The sequence below is a fragment of the Denticeps clupeoides genome, chromosome 18 (assembly GCF_900700375.1).
Source record: "Denticeps clupeoides chromosome 18, fDenClu1.1, whole genome shotgun sequence".
In the NCBI taxonomy this organism is placed as follows: domain Eukaryota; kingdom Metazoa; phylum Chordata; class Actinopteri; order Clupeiformes; family Denticipitidae; genus Denticeps; species Denticeps clupeoides.
This window is the reverse complement of record NC_041724.1, coordinates 12,479,974-12,498,243: the sequence shown is the minus strand read 5'-3', so window position 1 is coordinate 12,498,243 and position 18,270 is coordinate 12,479,974. Positions and strand designations below refer to the sequence as shown.

General features: G+C 43.9%; 3 protein-coding genes across 3 annotated transcripts; 2 read left to right on the top strand and 1 right to left on the bottom strand.

Moving 5' to 3' along the window:
- Positions 1–2,380: 2,380 nt before the first annotated feature.
- foxa (forkhead box A sequence) lies at positions 2,381–3,421 on the top strand. Its single transcript, XM_028960916.1, has one exon. It carries the CDS (start codon positions 2,381–2,383, stop codon positions 3,419–3,421), a length of 1,041 nt encoding a protein of 346 aa, XP_028816749.1.
- A 4,601-nt stretch (positions 3,422–8,022) lies between these two features.
- Positions 8,023–12,949, bottom strand: LOC114768240 (clumping factor A). The gene is made up of 11 exons (XM_028960414.1): positions 12,626–12,949; positions 12,222–12,281; positions 11,976–12,132; positions 11,816–11,899; positions 11,642–11,753; positions 11,113–11,574; positions 10,898–11,033; positions 9,862–10,446; positions 9,562–9,777; positions 9,034–9,068; positions 8,023–8,596 (listed from the first exon to the last, which is right to left on the bottom strand). The coding sequence occupies exons 1-11, from the start codon at positions 12,691–12,693 to the stop codon at positions 8,508–8,510; spliced, it is 2,004 nt and encodes a 667-aa protein (XP_028816247.1). The 5' UTR covers positions 12,694–12,949; the 3' UTR covers positions 8,023–8,507.
- A 152-nt stretch (positions 12,950–13,101) lies between these two features.
- zdhhc24 (zDHHC palmitoyltransferase 24) lies at positions 13,102–16,895 on the top strand. Its single transcript, XM_028960563.1, has 3 exons — positions 13,102–13,819; positions 14,609–14,886; positions 16,260–16,895. Exons 1-3 carry the CDS (start codon positions 13,515–13,517, stop codon positions 16,553–16,555), a joined length of 879 nt encoding a protein of 292 aa, XP_028816396.1. The 5' UTR covers positions 13,102–13,514; the 3' UTR covers positions 16,556–16,895.
- Positions 16,896–18,270: the final 1,375 nt, after the last annotated feature.

Here is an 18,270-nt window from a genome sequence, read left to right as displayed (position 1 = left end):
TTTTACACATCAGCACACTTCACATTTTACAATTTCACACTGCTGCTTTTTTATGACGTGAAAAGAGATACAAAATTACACAAATACCATCTTATGTAAAACAGTACAAATTAAATAAAACATTTAAACAACTGAATACAGTAAGCCTGAATTAAAGGTAAAATAATAGATTTTTTTTATTGATCTACAACTATTTAGCAGTGTTTTCGTAACAATGCAATTATTCTTTGTATTATTGTTGTTGTTACGAATAATTAAACGTGATTAATAAAATCTTCCTGAGAGTCATGTTTACCATTTTTAGTGTCTGGAGGGCAAAATGTGGAAATAGCCTATAGGGTGGCTCTCTTAAATTGCCTGCAAAGTAAATGTTTACCTTCAAACAATAAAAGTGACACCCAACACCCCAGTCCACCAATTAGCGGTCTGTCGCCAGAAGAAGAGAAGTGCAGTTAAAACGCAGGAAACAGAAAGAATAATCCTCCCGTTTATCCATTCATTTATCCATTTTAATCACAGTAATTCATTTGGCGGGGTCAAGCTGAAAATGCTGAAATGGCTTTTTTCTCTTTTCAAGTAAATGACATCGCATCAATAAAGTGACTACAAATAAAAAAAATTAATAAAGAGGACAGAAAAGAAAGAAGAAAAATAAAAAAGATTAAGTAATTGTTTGGAGAAAGGATTCAGTTTAAACTACTGATACGAAAGACTGAGGGATTCATTGAGCAGCCCTGGATAAAAGTTTAAAAAAACGCGGTGATTGGTCCGAAGGAAGTGGGCGGGGCCTCCGGGGTCAACATGAGGGTCTTGAAATGAATCTGCGCGGCCACACTGTCACCCGCACGGTCCCCTGTGGCGTCGTCACTGTGCCGCGATGATGAGTGGAGTGAAACGCGAGAAAGCAGGCGACGAATGGATGTCTTTTTTACCTGACGAGGTAAGAACGGCCGAGTAATTTCAGACGATGTTAAAGAACGAAAAAAACAGTTTTACAATAGAATTAATACTACTAGTCATTTTACTGTTTATTGGTTAATGTGACCATTTATCATTTTCATATTAAAAATAAAACATTTTATGAGTTCAATCATTTATCAATGGTGGTCGATCGCCATCAAAACACGAATTGTGGCTATAAAATGTATATTCTGTAACATTTCTTAATCTGTTCGTTTATCTTCGTTTTCGGTAGATGTATTTATTTTTTATTCATATCAAACATTTCGTATCCTGTGTATGTGTAACTGTTTGACAAAAAGTACAAAAGTAAAATGATGTAAATGATCAAAGTCGCATGTAAATGGTGCTGAACGCAGGTGAACTCGTTTCAATATTTCGGAGGCTTATTGAGGCATTCTTGGCATTGATAACCCTACTTTCGCATTTCCAAGATCCCTGACAAACCCCAATCTGGGCGCATTGTCAAATTACTTTATATACGTTTACAATCCCAAAACCAATACAATACCAAAATCAAAGTATTATTAATCGGCAACGCAAGACCCCGTTCGTTTGTACTGATTTTTGCAACACGATCTGGCAACACGATCGATAGAGTAGATCGAAGTTGCGTTAGAAGTATTATTGCGCTCGTGGACGCTCTGCGGGACCCAGTCGATCTTGCCCTTCCAAACAAGAAATCCGCTTTACACTTTCCAACCAAACTCGTTTTGAAATGTAATTTTAAATTTAGCCGATGTTGCCAGATTCGGACTGAGTTTTTCTCGCTTAGTCTCGGTTGCGTGTGTGTGTGTGTGTGTGTGTGTGGTCCGCCGCTAGTTAATTGATTGACTCGTATATATATAACTTACAAGACACCCGACGCGGGTCCTTAAACAGCGGGGGCGTTTTCTGCGTCGAAGAATCAAAAGACGGGGTGCACAGCAAGCGACCTCAAAGGCCCGAATTGTCGCGTGAAAGGAGGCCGGACAGCGGTCACGTCCCCGCCGCCAAACTCCTTTTCATGGTACAGAAAAAAGGCGTACCGGTGAGTGACTTAAAAAGAGACAAAAACACGCGGCGGGACAATGGGGGGACGGGCGGGTCGCCGCTGGGTGGGTGGCCGGAGTGAGACCCCACCTCCCTCAGAGAAAGGCCACAGGATCAGGATCATGATCGCGAATACGTATCGGCGGCTTTGGGGTCCGAAAACCATTCAACTCTCAACAAGAGCCGCGAAATGTTCGTTGCAGCGACAGTATTTCAGGCTGTAGGTTGTATCCAGAACGTTAGTGCAACGTTAGCCTGAGGAAGGGGGGGGTCATCAAACCTTCAGATGAAGCAGTCGGAATTGCCATCATGCATCATTTGGAGCTGGTGAACTATTTACTTAACCAGTAATTAATCATTGTATTAATATAGTTTTTTTTTTTTGCAGATGCACACAGGAGGAGACGCCTTGACCTCCAGCCTCAGGGGCTTCATGCCCCCGTACCAGGCAGAGCCGCTGCCCGAGGAGGCCAGGGTCCACCTGGGCGCGCCCGTCAGCGAATTTGGTGCCTCCTTGCCGGAAAGGGACGCCTTTGGCGCAGAGGTGGCGCCCGGCACCCGCCCGCTGGGCTACTGCCGGAGCCTCAACCACACCAAGCCTCCGTACTCGTACATCTCCCTGATCTGCATGGCCATCCAGCAGGCTCCCGCCAAGAAGCTGACGCTGAACGAGATCTACCAGTGGATCCGGCAGCTCTTCCCGTACTACCGGCAGAACCAGCAGCGCTGGCAGAACTCCATCCGCCACTCGCTGTCCTTCAACGACTGCTTCGTCCGCGTGCCTCGATCCCCAGACACCCCGGGGAAAGGCTCGTACTGGGCCCTGCACCCCGACTCGGGGAACATGTTTGAGAATGGCTGCTACATGCGCCGTCAGAAGCGTTTTCGGTGTCCGAAGACGCCGGCCTCGCCCTCGGCCGACAAAGGTCAAAAGGAGGCCAAGTCAGGGAGGGAGGAGGAGAGGAGAAAGAGGACGGCGGAGGTGAAAATGGCTCCCTCTACAACTCCACCTTCAGTCCCCCCCTGTGCCCTCCTGCCCAGGTCACCCTCACCGCCTCCTCCCCTCCAGCGTCTCCCCTTTCCTTCTGCCTCCAAGGAACTCCAGACGCACCTGCCCCTGCAGGGCGTGGCCCCCATCCCCCACCTGCTGAACCCCGACCTGCAGACCCACACATCGCTTCCTCCCCAGCCCGAGCCCTGCATGCCGGGCGAGCCCCTCACCCACCACCCCTTCTCCATCTCTCAGCTGGTGGACCTCCAGAGCTACGACGGCCCGGTGGGCTACTCGGGTTATTATTCCTCCAACCCTCACTCCCATCACTACAACCCCTACCTGACAGCCAGGGAGGAGTCTGTCTACCCTGGGGACTCTGTCTACTGCCCAGTTGGACTCAGCATGTGTCCTGTGCCCATCATGAGCTCCTCCTGAGCAGAAGATGGACAAATAAAAATATATCTCCAGGAAGACATTGTATGAGAATTGGAAATGGCTCCTTCAGGAACGCTGCATGGTAATATAAATTCATGGTCTAATGGGACTTGAGAAAAACATTGAACAGCTGCATGTTTTTTGGTCTTAACTCTTTATTGCACTATAACCAGAATAGCCCTCTGATATTGTGGTCTCATAACTTTGGCACATATATTGTCATTTTTCCCGTTTTAAATTCAGCCTTAAAATGTGTATTATTTATTAGTGAATAATATTGTGCTGTATTTTTTATGATTTTATATTTGAAACAAAAAATGCATCCGAATAAAACCATTTAAAAAAAATAAATCGTTGTCTGATTTCTCTGCATTTCAAGTATTTTAATTATTACATTAAATTTACAGTTCATATATTGTGCTAGGTGTTCTGTTAACCATAATCTTCAGGCAGTGGTGGCCTAGCAGAGATAAGGAAACGAACCCGTAATTGGAAGGTTGTGGGTTCAAATCCCGAACCGCCCATGTGCCACTGAGCAAAACACTGCTCCCCGGGCGCCTTTCATGGCTGCCCACTGCTCACTAAGGGTGATGGTTAAAAGCAGAGGACACATTTCGTTGTGTCACCGTGTGCTGTGCAGCAGTGTTTAAAAATTACAGTCATTTCACTTTCACTTGTGTAGAATTTTATAGGCATAATTAATGTAAGGCTGTGACATATTCTGGATGCACTGTATATGAGACTTCACTAATCTTGCAGAGGGAGTCTGAGTACCACAATTTGAGAACCAAGCCCCTTGTATGCATAGAAGCAGCACCTTGCACAGAAAAACTCACTTACCCAATCTAACCATCCACACTGCAAAAAAAAGTACAAAATTATAACTGTACAAATTGCTCAGCATTTTTTATTGGATGTGATTTTAAAGACGACAAACATAAAAATATGTATATTTGCAGATATTTGTGGATTTCCTACAAAAATGCCAAGTTTCCACACTGCTGAAGACGGATCAGTTTTTTCTCACCATGAGAAAAAAATAATTAAATCCACACGTTTTAGTCAACCACGTTTTTATCAATTTCCAAAGATCTGTCAAAAAAAACTATCCATTGATATCCCAGTCATAGTCAAAATAAATTTAGGGCATCAGATTTAGCTTTAGTTGCTTAACCACTATATTTACTGAATGAAACGCTCACAGGACTTTTAAAGCACCCTGCCACTGTAAGCTTTTTTTTTTTTTTTTTACACACATTCCTAAAATTCTTGGCGTGGAAATGACTTAGCGATCCATTGTACTCCTTGCTTTGTGTCACCTTGTCTCTGTTAGCCGTCTTACTTTCCATCCCAGACTCACATTTCTCACATTAATGCTAATGGAATTGTGCTGGGAGCTACAGGTCCATCTGTGTCCCTTATGGCCTCAGGGGGATGCAGACTCTTCAGACAGAGAACTGGGGCGGGAAAGTCACATCTTTGTTCAAATTTTAAATTTTATTGGATTTAAACAAACAGTTTTGTGTCACCGGCAAAATAGGAATGCAAGTTATTGGAAGATAAAGGGAGATTGGATGTGCTGCGGTTGCATTGCTTGTTATAACCACCTTCAATAAGGGAAATCTGACCACATAAAGAATAAATCAGAGCACTTCACTCTGTCATCAGCAAAATAATCTTAACTTCTGATGCTTTGGAAGCAGAAAACATTACTGACCAGGGTGGTCAGTGTTATCCAAGGGTGGGCTGGGAATCAGCAAAGGGTAGCGGCGGGAAGGTTTTTCTAAAGGTCTTGACCCCCCCGGGCATGAGTCCTCCACCCTCCTACCCTAACCTTAGTGTCCTGGGGAATCTCTATTGTCTAAGAGGGCCGGGAGACAAAGGGATGGCACAGGCTCTAATGACGGACCTCCCAAAAAGCACTGTCCTGCTGAACAGGGAATCCTGGACACCCACAGCGATCAGACGCACAACCGCGAATCGGGCCATGTGAGACGATGTCGAGAAGGAAAAGAGACGTTCACCTCGCCGGTTCCTCAACTAATGCGCTGAGTCTCATGAGCCACGTAGCAACCAACCAGTTTTATACAATATTTCTCTGTCAACAACAGTATTATACTATCATGCTACGATGTTCAACGTTTGTTTGAGTGAATACGTAAGTAATAAATTAATTGTTTTAGTATTTTTTTCTCTCTTTTATTTTACTTTTTTCAATCACACTCGTGACACCTCTCCAGCACTCATGGTCAAATCGAGGCTTTCGCTGACTTTTATGCGAGGTTCACAGGGGGCAAGATGCAATTTAGATGCTGAGGGGCCGCGGTGGAGATAGAGCTCTTTATCAGCACAAAGGTGAAAAGGCCCAACAGGTCAAACACATCAAAGAAGAGCCTCAATTTGAGGCCGAGAGATAACAACAGGCATTAAAACACATTTTAACTTCTCTCCCATCACAGCAAGTGTACAAAAACATCCAGTTTTGGTGACAAGACTGTCTGTTTTCCAAGGTAAAATACTCACCGACAGCATAAAACAATTCTATAAAAGATTAATTAAGAGTATTAAAAAATGCCTCACCATTGGAGAGTCACCCAGTATCCCATACCCGTAAAATGCCCTTAACTGTGAACTAATGACAGTAACCGCTGACATCTAGGGTCTTATTGCCTTATAAAGTTTATTATTTCTACAGCTTCCAGAGATGACGTCTGCATTGATAATTTCACTATGATGTGGTACAGTCATGTGTTCTGATGCAATCTGTGCATGAAATGTTACGCTCGTCATACATGCACTTAAAGACATTTTTATTTTTTTTGTCACTTGACTGCTAAGTCAACAACTATTACATGGAAGAAATTTTCATGCTGTTGATTTTCATGTGAGAGACCCAAAAAGAAGAGACGCTGCTTCTTAGAAAAAAACCTAAAAAGTGATGTGAGTGACTGGTTGTGTTGAAGCGTAACAACCCACACTTAAATGGATGTAAAAAAGTAATTTTTGAGTTTCATTCTGAATCTCCACCCCTTGAATTTTCCCTTTCAGAGCAGTAAATGTATGCATCCCTTTCCTGCAGTCTTGCGTCAAACCCTGCCAGCACCGTTTCCATCATGTCAACGCACACTTGATATGTCTTGTTCAACAACCAATAGCAGTTGGCTAAGTAATATTTCATTAAAAAACACAAAATATTGAAAATATGTCAGGTTATTTGTGACTGGCCTGTAATTAAGCAATTACCTTTGGGATTAATAAACTTTTCTGATTCTGATTTCTGATTCTAATGCAGGCAGACAGCTTCATTCCCTCTGGTTCATTCCTATTATATGTCCATGCATATTTTCCATTCTGATTCTTGTTTCAGTGCGTGCGTGTGTGTGTGTGCGTGTGTAAATCCATGTACCCAGGAAACAGAGGTGAAGGGAAGGAGGAATTTCTTTCTGGTTTTGACTGCTAATGTGAAACTTCAGGGAAATGTCAATGAGCCAGCTGTGAGTGGCGAGCCACGAGGAGGAGGAGGAGGAGGAGGAGGAGCGGGTCAGACGCCTTTCATGCCACACCGCCTCTGTGCCCAGCTTTGTGACTCGGTGAATGGATGACAGCTGCTTCTAAAGACCTCACTGTAACATGCATTTGTCTGCCTGTCATTCTGTACATCTGCTTGTTTGGTCCTCTTTGCCGTGCATCAGACTCTGTGCGTCTGATCCTTTGGTTTCTTCACATAAATACAGATGGCCGACAAAAGAAAAACCAACATAAAGTGTCTTGGTGAGCTGTCGGGCCAACGTTGACAATGATTGTCCTGACTTCGTTCCTCTACTAAAGGGCTGGACGCCGTTTTCCCAAAGGACATTCCTTCTTTTGGTGTTCTGATGATTGTGAGGGAGATGTTGGTGGAGGTGTTTCTCCAAAATCTCAACAATAGCATCTGATGGACTGGACCATCATCATTACAGAAGACTCCACTCCCATATAGATGTTTCATCATAGGATGAAGGTGATTACTCACAATCTCTTGTGACCATTACAAGTTTTTTTGTCCCTAGTTTTTCTGCCAGGATGGGTCACTTCTGTTCCATGAAGAATGAAAAGAGCTCTTGTGCTGTTCTGTGGATCACGTTTTTGGTGTACTAGTCTACAGAAACGCCAATGCAGTTACGTTCTAGAGAAGTTCCAGCAGGGACTGGACGTCGTGTTGCTCTCCGCAGCCTTTTGTCCCGTGTGTCAGAGAGCGTGTGATTAGGTGCAGGGTGGCTTGCGCTGCGTTGCCGTGGCAGCAGGGAATGGCGAGGCGTGCTGTTTACACAGTGGCCCGGTTTTTATTGCCTGTCTCTGCCTGGGCGTCTCCGTCAGTGTCCCCTCATCTCTTTTCATGAGAGCCAGGGTAAATATGCTTGTTCAAATACCCATCACTCAGGGCCCAGGACAGGTCCTAACCCCTCACCCGCCCGCCGGGGCTTTTCTATTAACACCGGCCCTCCCGCCCTCCTATTAAAACCCGACCCGCTGCTCTTTTTTCATATGCCTGCCTGTATGAATAAAACACTAAATCATTTTTCTGTTGCTTTAGATGCTGCACTAGTTTCTCAGTTTCAAAATTGATTGAAAAACCTTTTATTGCCTTATGGTGTCCTTCAGACAATTTCTTTTTGAAGCCCATTTACTTGTCGTCAGCTCTGTATTCTGCATCCCGGTGCCTTTCTTTCTCTCGCCATCACATCAATGGGCAGATCGGCCCACCTGTGTTTGCACAGTGACAGTGCTGTGGCTCTTTTAGGACAGTGAGATAAGCTACAAGCAAATAATAAAAGACAGCGGGACACAAAGAGCATGCGACCGAGAAAAAGCAAGGGAGACAGAGAGAGAGACCTAGATCACTTTCATCCCTTTGTAATAGTCTTTTGTAAACCATCTTAACATTAATTGGCTCGTTTTCGTGCAAGCTGCACGCTGTGGATGTAATGAATGGGTTACAGCTGAATCCATTTGGAGTCCAAAAAACTAAAAATCCTTTTAAATGTCTTTCTAATTTGGAAGCAGGAACCCATTTCATTTTAGTCTGTGTGTGATCTTTTTCTGCTGGTTAGTCATAGAAGTGGTCAGAGTCATCATCAGAGGCTGTGGTGGCGTCAGTCGCCTTGAGAGGACCATCTTCAGATTCAGCATCCGAATCTGCAATCAAGACAACAATGGATTTTACTTTTAATTCCACTGTTATTCCACGTGACGTCCCGTTGGCGTGTGGTGTTGTGTCTGTTTCTGTGTCTCCGTGTGTGTTCTATGCAGGATTGCAGGTAGTCTGTCTGAGCCTGGTTGACTCCTCCTGCTTTCCAGGCGGAAGATTTAACATGGCCGCGAGGGGGGGGGGCAGAGGAAGGCAAATAGGACAGGACTGCACTGTCATGTCTTCACCTACAGCCAGAGAATTTGTGCCTTCCAAACTGCTGTGTAGTTGTTGTTTAGTTTTTTTTATACATTTATACATTGTTTAATGTATAATAAAATCTTTAAAATGCTCTTCGTCTTTGCTGTATCTCTGTCCCTAGACCCTGGGACGTTTTTTTAATACCTACTAGAAGTAAATGTGAAGGTAGAGGGTGCACACCTACCTTTAGCCGATACAGTTACTTTTGGTATCTTCTTCCTGTAAACACATACATGCACCAGTCAAAAGTCTGGACAAACCCTTACTTTACGGAGCCTACGGAGACTGGGGTGGAGGCTAAAACAAGAAACCCCAGTCAGCTTTCTTTACCACACTTCTGTCATCATCATAACCGGCTTCATGGTCAGAAACCTCACGACATTTTCATTTTCTAACCGGAGGTGTTGGAAATGTTGCCATCACAACAAGAGCACTTTCATAAGGAGCATTTTGCTTTGCACTCAAAAAAAGATTTGTTGGTTTAACTTTAAATTATGACACTAATTTTCCGCACATTTGAAATATGTTATTTGAAACTAAGGCAGGTAAATAGAAGGGTCCCATTTTTACGTGTGTGTACTGTTTCTGTTGTGTACTACATATCATCATGTGAGTTTGGGTTGTCTGGTTTGTTCTATACACTGTAGAAATAATCAGAATTGAAATGAGTGGTATAGAATTTTTGAATATCTGACTTATCCAGAAAACTTACTTTTCAGTTGACATGTTGTTTTGTGGGGCAAGAATATCCTCAATATCATCTTCCTCATCATCATCATCACCACTGTGACATTTTGAAAAATTGTTAGAGTGACCCGCAGCCCGAGAATATTTATCAATGATGACTTCATCTTCGTCTTCATCATCTTCAATCTCCTGATCGTATAGTCCCTCCTCCTCTTCATCTTCTCCTTTCAAATCAAGATCACTGTTTTAAATAAAAACAGAATTATGAAGCATGTTGTTTTTTTTAAGTTGTTGGCTTATCATAATCAGTAAAAAAAATACAAACCTGTCAGGTAGTTTTCCATTAGGTTCTTGTTTCTCTTCAACCTCTCCCTCATCATCCTCATCCTCTTCTTCTTCTGTGTCTATCTCTGTAGTACTGTGTTGCTGTGATTTTCCGGTAGTTTTGTTCTCTCCTGAGAGCTTGTCACCGGTGATCTTTTTACTGGGACCCATAGTCTCAGCTGATACCTCCTCATCTTCTGTACCTTCGTCGCTCTCTTCCCCCTCACCAGATACGTTCTCACCCCCTTTCTCTTCTTCTGTGCTTTCTTTGTCTGTTTCTGAATTCGCTTTGTCTTCTCCACTACCTTGACCCACAGCTTCAGGGATGTCTGGGCTCCTCTCACTTTCTTCTTCTTCTGTCTCCTCTTCCTGCTCATCTCCTGTACTGTCCGCCATCACAGATCTGGGCTGCTTGCTTTGGCTCTTCTTTGCTGATGTTCTTGCAGGAGATCCATGGCAACCGTTTCCTCTATTCTTCTGCTCTTTTTCATGAGGTTTGGAAGAGTTTTCTTCTGCAGTGGTACTTAACAAGACTTCCTCGCCTTTGTTCTTCTGTTGTCTGCTTGTCTGGGACTCAGCGGAAGAGCTGAACCAACAAAGTGTGAAATTTAAATGTACTACAGTGCTAAGATCAAAGGGCAGACATTCATAGTAAAATCACATTATATTCATTTAATTATTAGTTAATGTAATAATAGAGTTAATATTGCATACCACAAGTTTGGGCCTGAATCATAATAATCATTATTATTATTGACTGATTTTTTAGTCTGTAATAACACATTACCAATTGGCTGTTGAACATATCAGGTGTGGTTTTACTACATTGACATTCACGCGCCATGCATGAGAAGGTGGCGAGGGGAGGTTATTCCGTTGTTACATTACATTACAATTCTTGTTTGTTTGTTCGTTTGTTTGAATGATTTCTAATGTTTTGTTGCAATGACATTTTGAAGCATTTAAATACGAGGGTGGGCATAAACATCAAGGTGGTGGTGTACATCTAAAAGAGAAGCAGTGATGAAGAGGCTTACTGCTGGAAAACATTTTCTTTGCCTTCAGACGAGGTTGGTCCCCGTGCTCCTACCAGTCTTGTTTTTTTCTTCCTTTTATCTTCTAATGAATTACTGCTTCCTTCGAAACTCTCACCATGTGGACCAGACAGCTGCACTGTACAATAAAATATATATATATTAGACAGACAGCTCAATTTAAGTTAAATTTGATTCTGGGACCTCAGTGGTGTTACCTGGTTTGGTATCCAGCTCATATGAGCCTTTCTTATTGCTCCTTTTCTGCTGTGGTCCCTGGCTTCTGATGAAAGGAGGTCTGACATATGCTCTGACATCTCCTCCACATTCTCCATCCAACATTACTTCACTTCCTTCTACGCTCTGCTGAGGCATGTCCATCGTGCCCCACACCAAGGGGTTGAACATCTGCAGACCTTCCGGCCAAGAAGGGTACGGGTTAAGCTCCATCCCAGAAGAAACACTTCCTGTTCGGCCTGTCCATGGGTAGCCTTGGTGTTCACTCAAGTTGCCACAAGGTAAACTGCTGGCATGAGCACCATCTAAAGTGGCCTTGCCTTTTTTTAGTTCAGTCAGCCAAGTTGATGGTAAATGCGGGGTATGGAGGCCATTCTGAATGTTTTGCATCCTTTTCTGTGGCTTCACTTTCTTAGCCGCACCAGGCTTTCTCTGAATGTAGACTACAAGAGGAGAGTAAATGATGTGATAAAAGGTAGCATCCTTTTATTATTGTGAGATGTCATGTACCTTCTTGTTTCATCTCTGAGTGGATAGAGGAGCCAGCTGAAAGGGAGCACTGGACCTCAATCTCTTCATCCTCCATTCTTTTCGCGCACTCCTTGAGGTGTAACTCCACCCGCTGCACCACAAAAGTGCGTGTTTGATTTGTGTTTTACAGTTAGATTTAATGCTGTCTCCTACCTTTCGCTGGACTGAGAGCCTTTTTTCTTTTAGCTTTTGCTCCCACTTGGGGAGGTACTGGCGCAGGTACTTCTCATATTCGACCTGAGCCAAGGATGAAAAAAATGCATGCAACTCAATAGGGGTATATAAAAACAATAAAATCAATTTAAAAACTGACCCGTATTGTGTTCATGGCTGCAGTTCGAGCCACCAAGTCATCAATGGTATCTTGGGCTCTATGGAAATCCTGCAACAGCTGTCTGTTGTAGATGTGGGCCTGTCGCTCACGTTCACTCGCCTCCAGCCACTTACTCTGCAGCTGAGCAGCTCTGCTTCTGCAATAGTAATAAATGACAGATCAGATATATAAAAAAAATAAAAACAACATCAAATGATGCACATTTGAACACCACGGCTCTCTCACAGACGCTGGTCCCGTTGTGCAGCCTCAAAGTTGCTCTGTATCTCCATCATTTTGCGTTCACTAAGCAAAAATAAGACACTTTCATGTCACACCGTGCAGCAGAAAAAGCCTTTATTAAAAAAAATTAAAATAAAAAGTCTCAAAATAAAATGGTTAGACAATGCTGACCTCCTGTGGCCAGGACCCAGAATTGCAACAGAAAATAACAACGCGCTCCACTCCGGCCATGTATTAATTTTTTTTTTTTAATGGCTTTTTGCCCATAGACGTTAACGAATTTTAATTGAATAAAATGTGAACTGTTAATCTTAATAACACCTTTATGCGCTTAAAAAATGACTAAAATTGCCCGCCCTGGAAAAATTGTGAACCGCGTAAGACGGGCGCACAGGGCGGGCTCTCACCTGCAGTTTATTTCGTGTCCCCGGGCGTTAAAATTGCCTTTTGCCCCGTGAAATTTCCAGAATGTCATAATTTCCGTCCGAGCACACTGTCGTGAACGGAGACTCACTTGAACGGCGGCTGCAGATTAAAGCGGATTAAACCTTGGATTGGTTGGGGTTGGACTAAAAGAAGAAGAAAAAGCGATATATTGTTTTACTTGGGAGTTTATACCAATCCGGACCAAGATAAAACTAAAATCAATTAATTAAAAAAAAAACAATTTAAACAAACGTCACAGTACGAAATAAACGCAACATACGCGGCCAATACTTAACCATGGCAACTATTAAGAAAGAATTTATTTTTTATATATACAAGAACGTCTACATCTCTCATCTTTTAACGTCACGTCCCTTTTCTCATGCCCTGCGTACGTTTTATCGGATTCCACATGATAGGAACTGAATGTTCGTTCCGTTTGCGACGGAGGACCGTTTTCACTGTAACACACATTTCCTGAAACGCCTGCGCTATCTGGCCAAATTTCTTCATTAAACTCGGCGACAATTATGCAGGACGGTCGCCTCCCGGGCGCGTTTTGTAGCGCAGACGCCCGTGTTGGTCAGTATTGCCGGCGGCCGGTTTTGTAAGGTGCTAATGTGGCGCCAATGAGCCAAATGGACAATCTTGCTGATCTTAGTATTAATAAAACTGTGCGGGCTTCTCACCGGAACAGTGTGAGTGTAGATATTTGGCCGGTTTCTGGATACTTTGGCCAGGCGTGGATGGAGTGGCCCTAGTTTTGAATGTTTTAATGTTGATTAGCCAGTGAAGATCTTCCCCAGGGCGGGTTAGTTGATCGAGTTTTTTTTTATTGTGGGGTTGTGGCGTTAAGAAAAAGTTCGCGAAATGGCTATTTCGGCCACCAAAGCGTGGGGCCGCGTGGAGCGCGCCTGCCGGCACATGCCCGTGGTGCTGAACACGGTGCTGGTGCTCTCCATCACCGCGGAAGTGAGCTACCTCGTCCTCCTGGAAGCCCCCCGCGACCCCGACCAGAGGACGTCCGGCTGGCCGGCGGCGTGGAAAGGGGCGCACCTGCTGGCGCAGTACTTCATGCTGGCCAACATCACGTGGAACGCGTGGCTGTTCGTGACGACGAGCCCCAGCGTCCGCGGAGTTTTCCTGGGCGGGGAAGCCATGGGTCAGGGCTGGAGGTAAAGAAGTGAAGTGATTGTCATACACAGCACAGCACACGGTGACACGACGAAATGTGTCCTCTGCTTTTAACCATCACCATTGGTGAGCAGTGGGCAGCCATGGCAGGCGCCCGGGGAGCAGTGTGTGGGGACGGTGCCACCACCGCCCCAAGGCTGGATATAGTACCAGCACACTTCATTACACCCATCCAGGCAAGGCTGTGCAGTTACTGGGTTTCCAGGCGGATCTTGACACTGAAAATATGTCTAGGTTCCTTACATTAATGGCATTTATCAGGCACCATTATTTGTAGCGTATAATGACAGCCCCCCGAAACAACTCGGAGTCAAGTGTCTTGCTCAGGGACAGTAAGTCAGAGCAGTGGTGGCACAGCGGGCAAGGAGGCGGACCCGTAATCGGAAGGGTCGACTCTGGAACCGCCAAGGTGCCATGTGAGCAAAGCACCGTCCCCACACACTGCTCCCCAGGCGCCTGTCATGGCTGCTCACTCAGGGTGATGGTTAAAAGCAGAGGACACATTTCATTGTGACACTGTGTGCTGTTTTTCATAATGACAGTCACTTTCAATTAAGTGGGGTTTGAAACTTTCACATTTTGGACGTTCATAGTTCATACCAACCCATATTTAGAGCAGTCTGTTCATCAAGAAAGTGTACTATTTCTGCACATGTATTCAGTAATCCATTGCATTTCAGTACATGAAGTAGAATATGAAGCAGCATTTTTCTATTACATCCTATACCTGTCTGTATTGTAACACAAGCTGGATCCTCTGTTTGATACAGGTACTGCTACGCCTGCGAGACACACACCCCTCCACGATGCTCGCATTGTTATGACTGCAACGTGTGCGTGCTGCGACGCGACCACCACTGTGTGTTTTTCGGCCGTTGTGTGGGCTTCCGCAACTACCGCTACTTTCTCAGCTGCCTGCTGCACATGTGGGCAGGCCTTCTGTACGCCGTGGTGATGAACGCTGAGGTGTTCATTGTCATCCTGAAGGAGGGGGTGACCCTGCACAGCATCATGCTGCTGTTGGTGCCGTGGATCATGCTGGTGTCTGGTGAGTCACTGAAGAATACTGCAGTGGTCCAAGCGCACGACAAACAGTAGCCTTAAGAGATGATAATATGTCCAGTTCTTTCTCTTATAGTGTTATGTCATGGCACCTCTGGCCCACCAGGTGGCCCCATGGCCTTGTTTGACTCCTTGTCTTGGTCCTAATTCAGACAACCCAGAAGTGTCTAATTCCACTCCCCTATTTCTCCTCTGAGTTATATGTCCCTACTTATCATCTCTGCTCTTCCCATTGAGTTTAGAGACCTGCCTAACATAGTTTGTGTTTTTATCTTTCATGCCTGTTTACTGTTTCAGGTTTTGTGTGCTCCCTGATTGAACTTTCACCATGACTCAGACGTGACATAAGAGTCTAAAATGTGTACTTTAAATTGAAACACCCTAATGATTTTTTTTGTATTATCTACACACCATATATGTTAAGTTTGCAGACATATAAATTAAACATTATTATAATGTAATAACAGTTACATGAACATCAAACCCCACTTACTACCATTGTGTCCCTGAGCAAGACACTTAATCCTGAGTGTCTCCAGGGGGGGACTGTCCCTGTAACTACTGACTGTAAGTCGCTCTGGATAAGGGCGTCATGTTAAATGCCGTAAATGTAAAGTGTAAATACGTACTATCTGCTGTAGAAATGCTGTTCAGGATAGAATGGTAACGGCATACCTGCACAAATCTTACACTAATTAATCATTTAAATACAATGGTCTGTAACAGTAATGCAAATAGTAAGAAATAGTAAAAAACATTCAAAGTAGTATTCACACATGGGCACTTGATATCTGGAACATTCTGGAATGTTTGAGCTTTTAAGTCAGTTTTAGGAAAAAACAATTGCAGACTATGGTAAAAAAGAAAAGAAACAAACAAATACGAACTACTGTTACTGTACTGTACTATTGTTTCTGGGTATTTTTTTTTCATTATCACTCCATGAGTCCAATGACTGATAAACATACACCCCTTATGTTTGCAGAGATAACAAACAACTGTAATGAAAAGTGTTGTATGACCGATGATAAGTTGCAGAGTAGTGAAGCCACATTTAGCCTGGCTAGTATCCAGAAGTTTCTGCAGGAAATGTCAGTTTGAGACCCTGCACGTAGTATACTGCTGAAAATAATTAGCACATTTGTTACATAGTGGGAAACGACACATATTTTGAGTTATATTCCATGGTCCATAGGTATGCAGATTAGGAAAACATGGGGTTTCGCTGAAATGCAAGTCTTCAGTTGGAGAAAAAACGTTCTGTTGAATATTGTTGAACATATTTACACTTTTATTGAATGAAGAGAATGAGAATTAACTTCACTCACAGGCACCCTTTTCTTCCACCATGTCTTTCAGGTCAGGTAACAGCACGAGCATTTGCCTTTGCTTTCATCGCCGACACCTGCGTTGTGGGCTTCCTGCTGGTGGCCGCCTTTCTGTTTTTCCACATAGTGTTGATGCTGAGGGGCCAGACCACCCGGGAGTGGTATTCCAGCCGTCGACCCTACAGCCTGGGGACCCTGGGCAACATCAGAGAGTGCCTGGGGTCCCGCTGGTACCTGTGCTGGCTCTGCCCCCTCATCCCTTCCCCACTGCCTGGAGATGGCATTCATTTCAAGGTCACAGGGTCACTTGAGCCAACAGTGCGGTAAGAGGTCACTGAGGTTCCATGAACGCGTCTGACGCCAAAACATGAGGGATTTATAATTTGATTACATTTTTTCTAAATGGTTATTTGCCAAGACTTCCACTCTTCAATTATGATTTTTAAAAATAATTTATTTTAATTGTTTCTTATGAGATTGTACTGTGATCTTGAGAATGTTCTTTTTTTTTTCTCCTTGATCTTTTTGTGACCTTAGAATGATATGCGTTAAATATTATTTATTTGATGGTTGACCATGATTGTCTTATAAGTTGAAAAAGAGGATACTGCCTGTGTATTGTTCTGTATTAACTGTGTCCAGTCACACTCTTTCATGTCTCAGTATTGATGCCCTTTGTTCAGTGTATCATTGCATTTCAATTGCTATTTAATAAAAAATATAATTACTGAAGAATATAGTAAGAGAATTTTCTTAAAGTAGTGGTTTGGATATGAATTTGCATCAGCAGATTGGCAGCAGGACAGTTGTAGACCGGTGGGGAGTTCAACACAAAAGTACAAGAACAACTGAACATTACCCCCTTTTAACTGTAGAATTTGGGAGATCAAGGGTGCATAAACAGCAGAGGGCACTACATATGCATGTCACAATGCTTTCACTAGTCCTCTTTTTAACCATTTAACAAGAACAGCTAGTTAGGGATGTGCCACACCACAGATTTAGTAAAATTCAGGTTGGTATTGGCGATACTAATACTTTATATAAAAGTGTAAAAAGACCGTGTGGTGGGGTGAGAGAGCAGAGTGTAAAACTCCTTCTCCCTTCACACAAAGCACTGTATTCAAACCACTCCAACTTGATGTTACCTGGCAGAAAGAGGCATGGCACAATAGAGATTAAAAATGAACAGTTTCTAATTTATTAACTACAATAATTATTGTAGTTACATGTGAATATTGAATGTAAAAAGGTACCAAGGTTACAGAGAAAACAAAAATGAGAAGAAAGAGGCAGAGACATGAGATGATAGAGCAGGCAGAGAAAAACAGAGAAAAAAATGAGATGATAGAGCAGGCTTGAAAACCGGAAAATCCGGTTTCGATGGAAAGACAGCTGGAAAAGAAAAGTAAAGTCCCTTCCCCACATGTGAACTGACCTTTATACCCCTGGCCTACAGGAAGTTGTCACTGGCCTACAGGAAGTTGTCACTGGCCTACAGGACGTGTCACAGACCAATCATAACCTGTTGTTTCTGATGTCACGCCCCCTGAGACATCCCTGAATCATGGGGCAGTGGTGGCCTAGCGGTTAGGGAAGTGGCCCCGTAATCAGAAGGTTCCCGGTTTGAATCCCGATCCGCCAAGGTGCCACTGAGCAAAAGCGCCGTCCCCACACACTGCTCCCCGGGTGCCTGTCATTGCTGCCCACTGCTCACACAGGGTGATGGATTAAATGCAGAGGACACATTTCACTGTGTGCACCATGCGCTGTGCTGCTGTGTATCACATCAATCACACAATCACTTTCATGTTGATATGTGAGGAGCTGTATGTCTACCAGCACATTCAGTTGGAACGTGGTAGTGATTGGTGCGAAACGCGGTACTCCTGAATCAGGGCCGGGATGAGGATGTCCGACTGCGGAACCCAGGAACGCTCCTCGGTCCACAATATACTCGAGATAGAGGGCACCGAACCTTCTTTGTGATGCTACTGAGCCGTCGGTAGTCAATGCAGGGCCTGAGGAGTCCTTCTTCGTCA

What these genes read in the sequence shown, in the direction of transcription:
- zdhhc24 (XM_028960563.1), top strand. Translation starts at nt 13,515, where the DNA reads ATGGCTATTTCGGCCACCAAAGCGTGGGGCCGCGTGGAGCGCGCCTGC. An exon ending in GCCATGGGTCAGGGCTGGAG is followed by an intron (nt 13,820 to 14,608) that starts GTAAAGAAGTGA and finishes TGTTTGATACAG; the next exon opens with GTACTGCTACGCCTGCGAGA. An exon ending in GTGGATCATGCTGGTGTCTG is followed by an intron (nt 14,887 to 16,259) that starts GTGAGTCACTGA and finishes CATGTCTTTCAG; the next exon opens with GTCAGGTAACAGCACGAGCA.
- foxa (XM_028960916.1), top strand. Translation starts at nt 2,381, where the DNA reads ATGCACACAGGAGGAGACGCCTTGACCTCCAGCCTCAGGGGCTTCATG.
- LOC114768240 (XM_028960414.1), bottom strand. Translation starts at nt 12,693, where the DNA reads ATGACATTCTGGAAATTTCACGGGGCAAAAGGCAATTTTAACGCCCGG. An exon ending in GGACACGAAATAAACTGCAG is followed by an intron (nt 12,282 to 12,625) that starts GTGAGAGCCCGC and finishes ATTTTTGCTTAG; the next exon opens with TGAACGCAAAATGATGGAGA. An exon ending in AAAGAAAATGTTTTCCAGCA is followed by an intron (nt 10,447 to 10,897) that starts GTAAGCCTCTTC and finishes TTGTTGGTTCAG; the next exon opens with CTCTTCCGCTGAGTCCCAGA.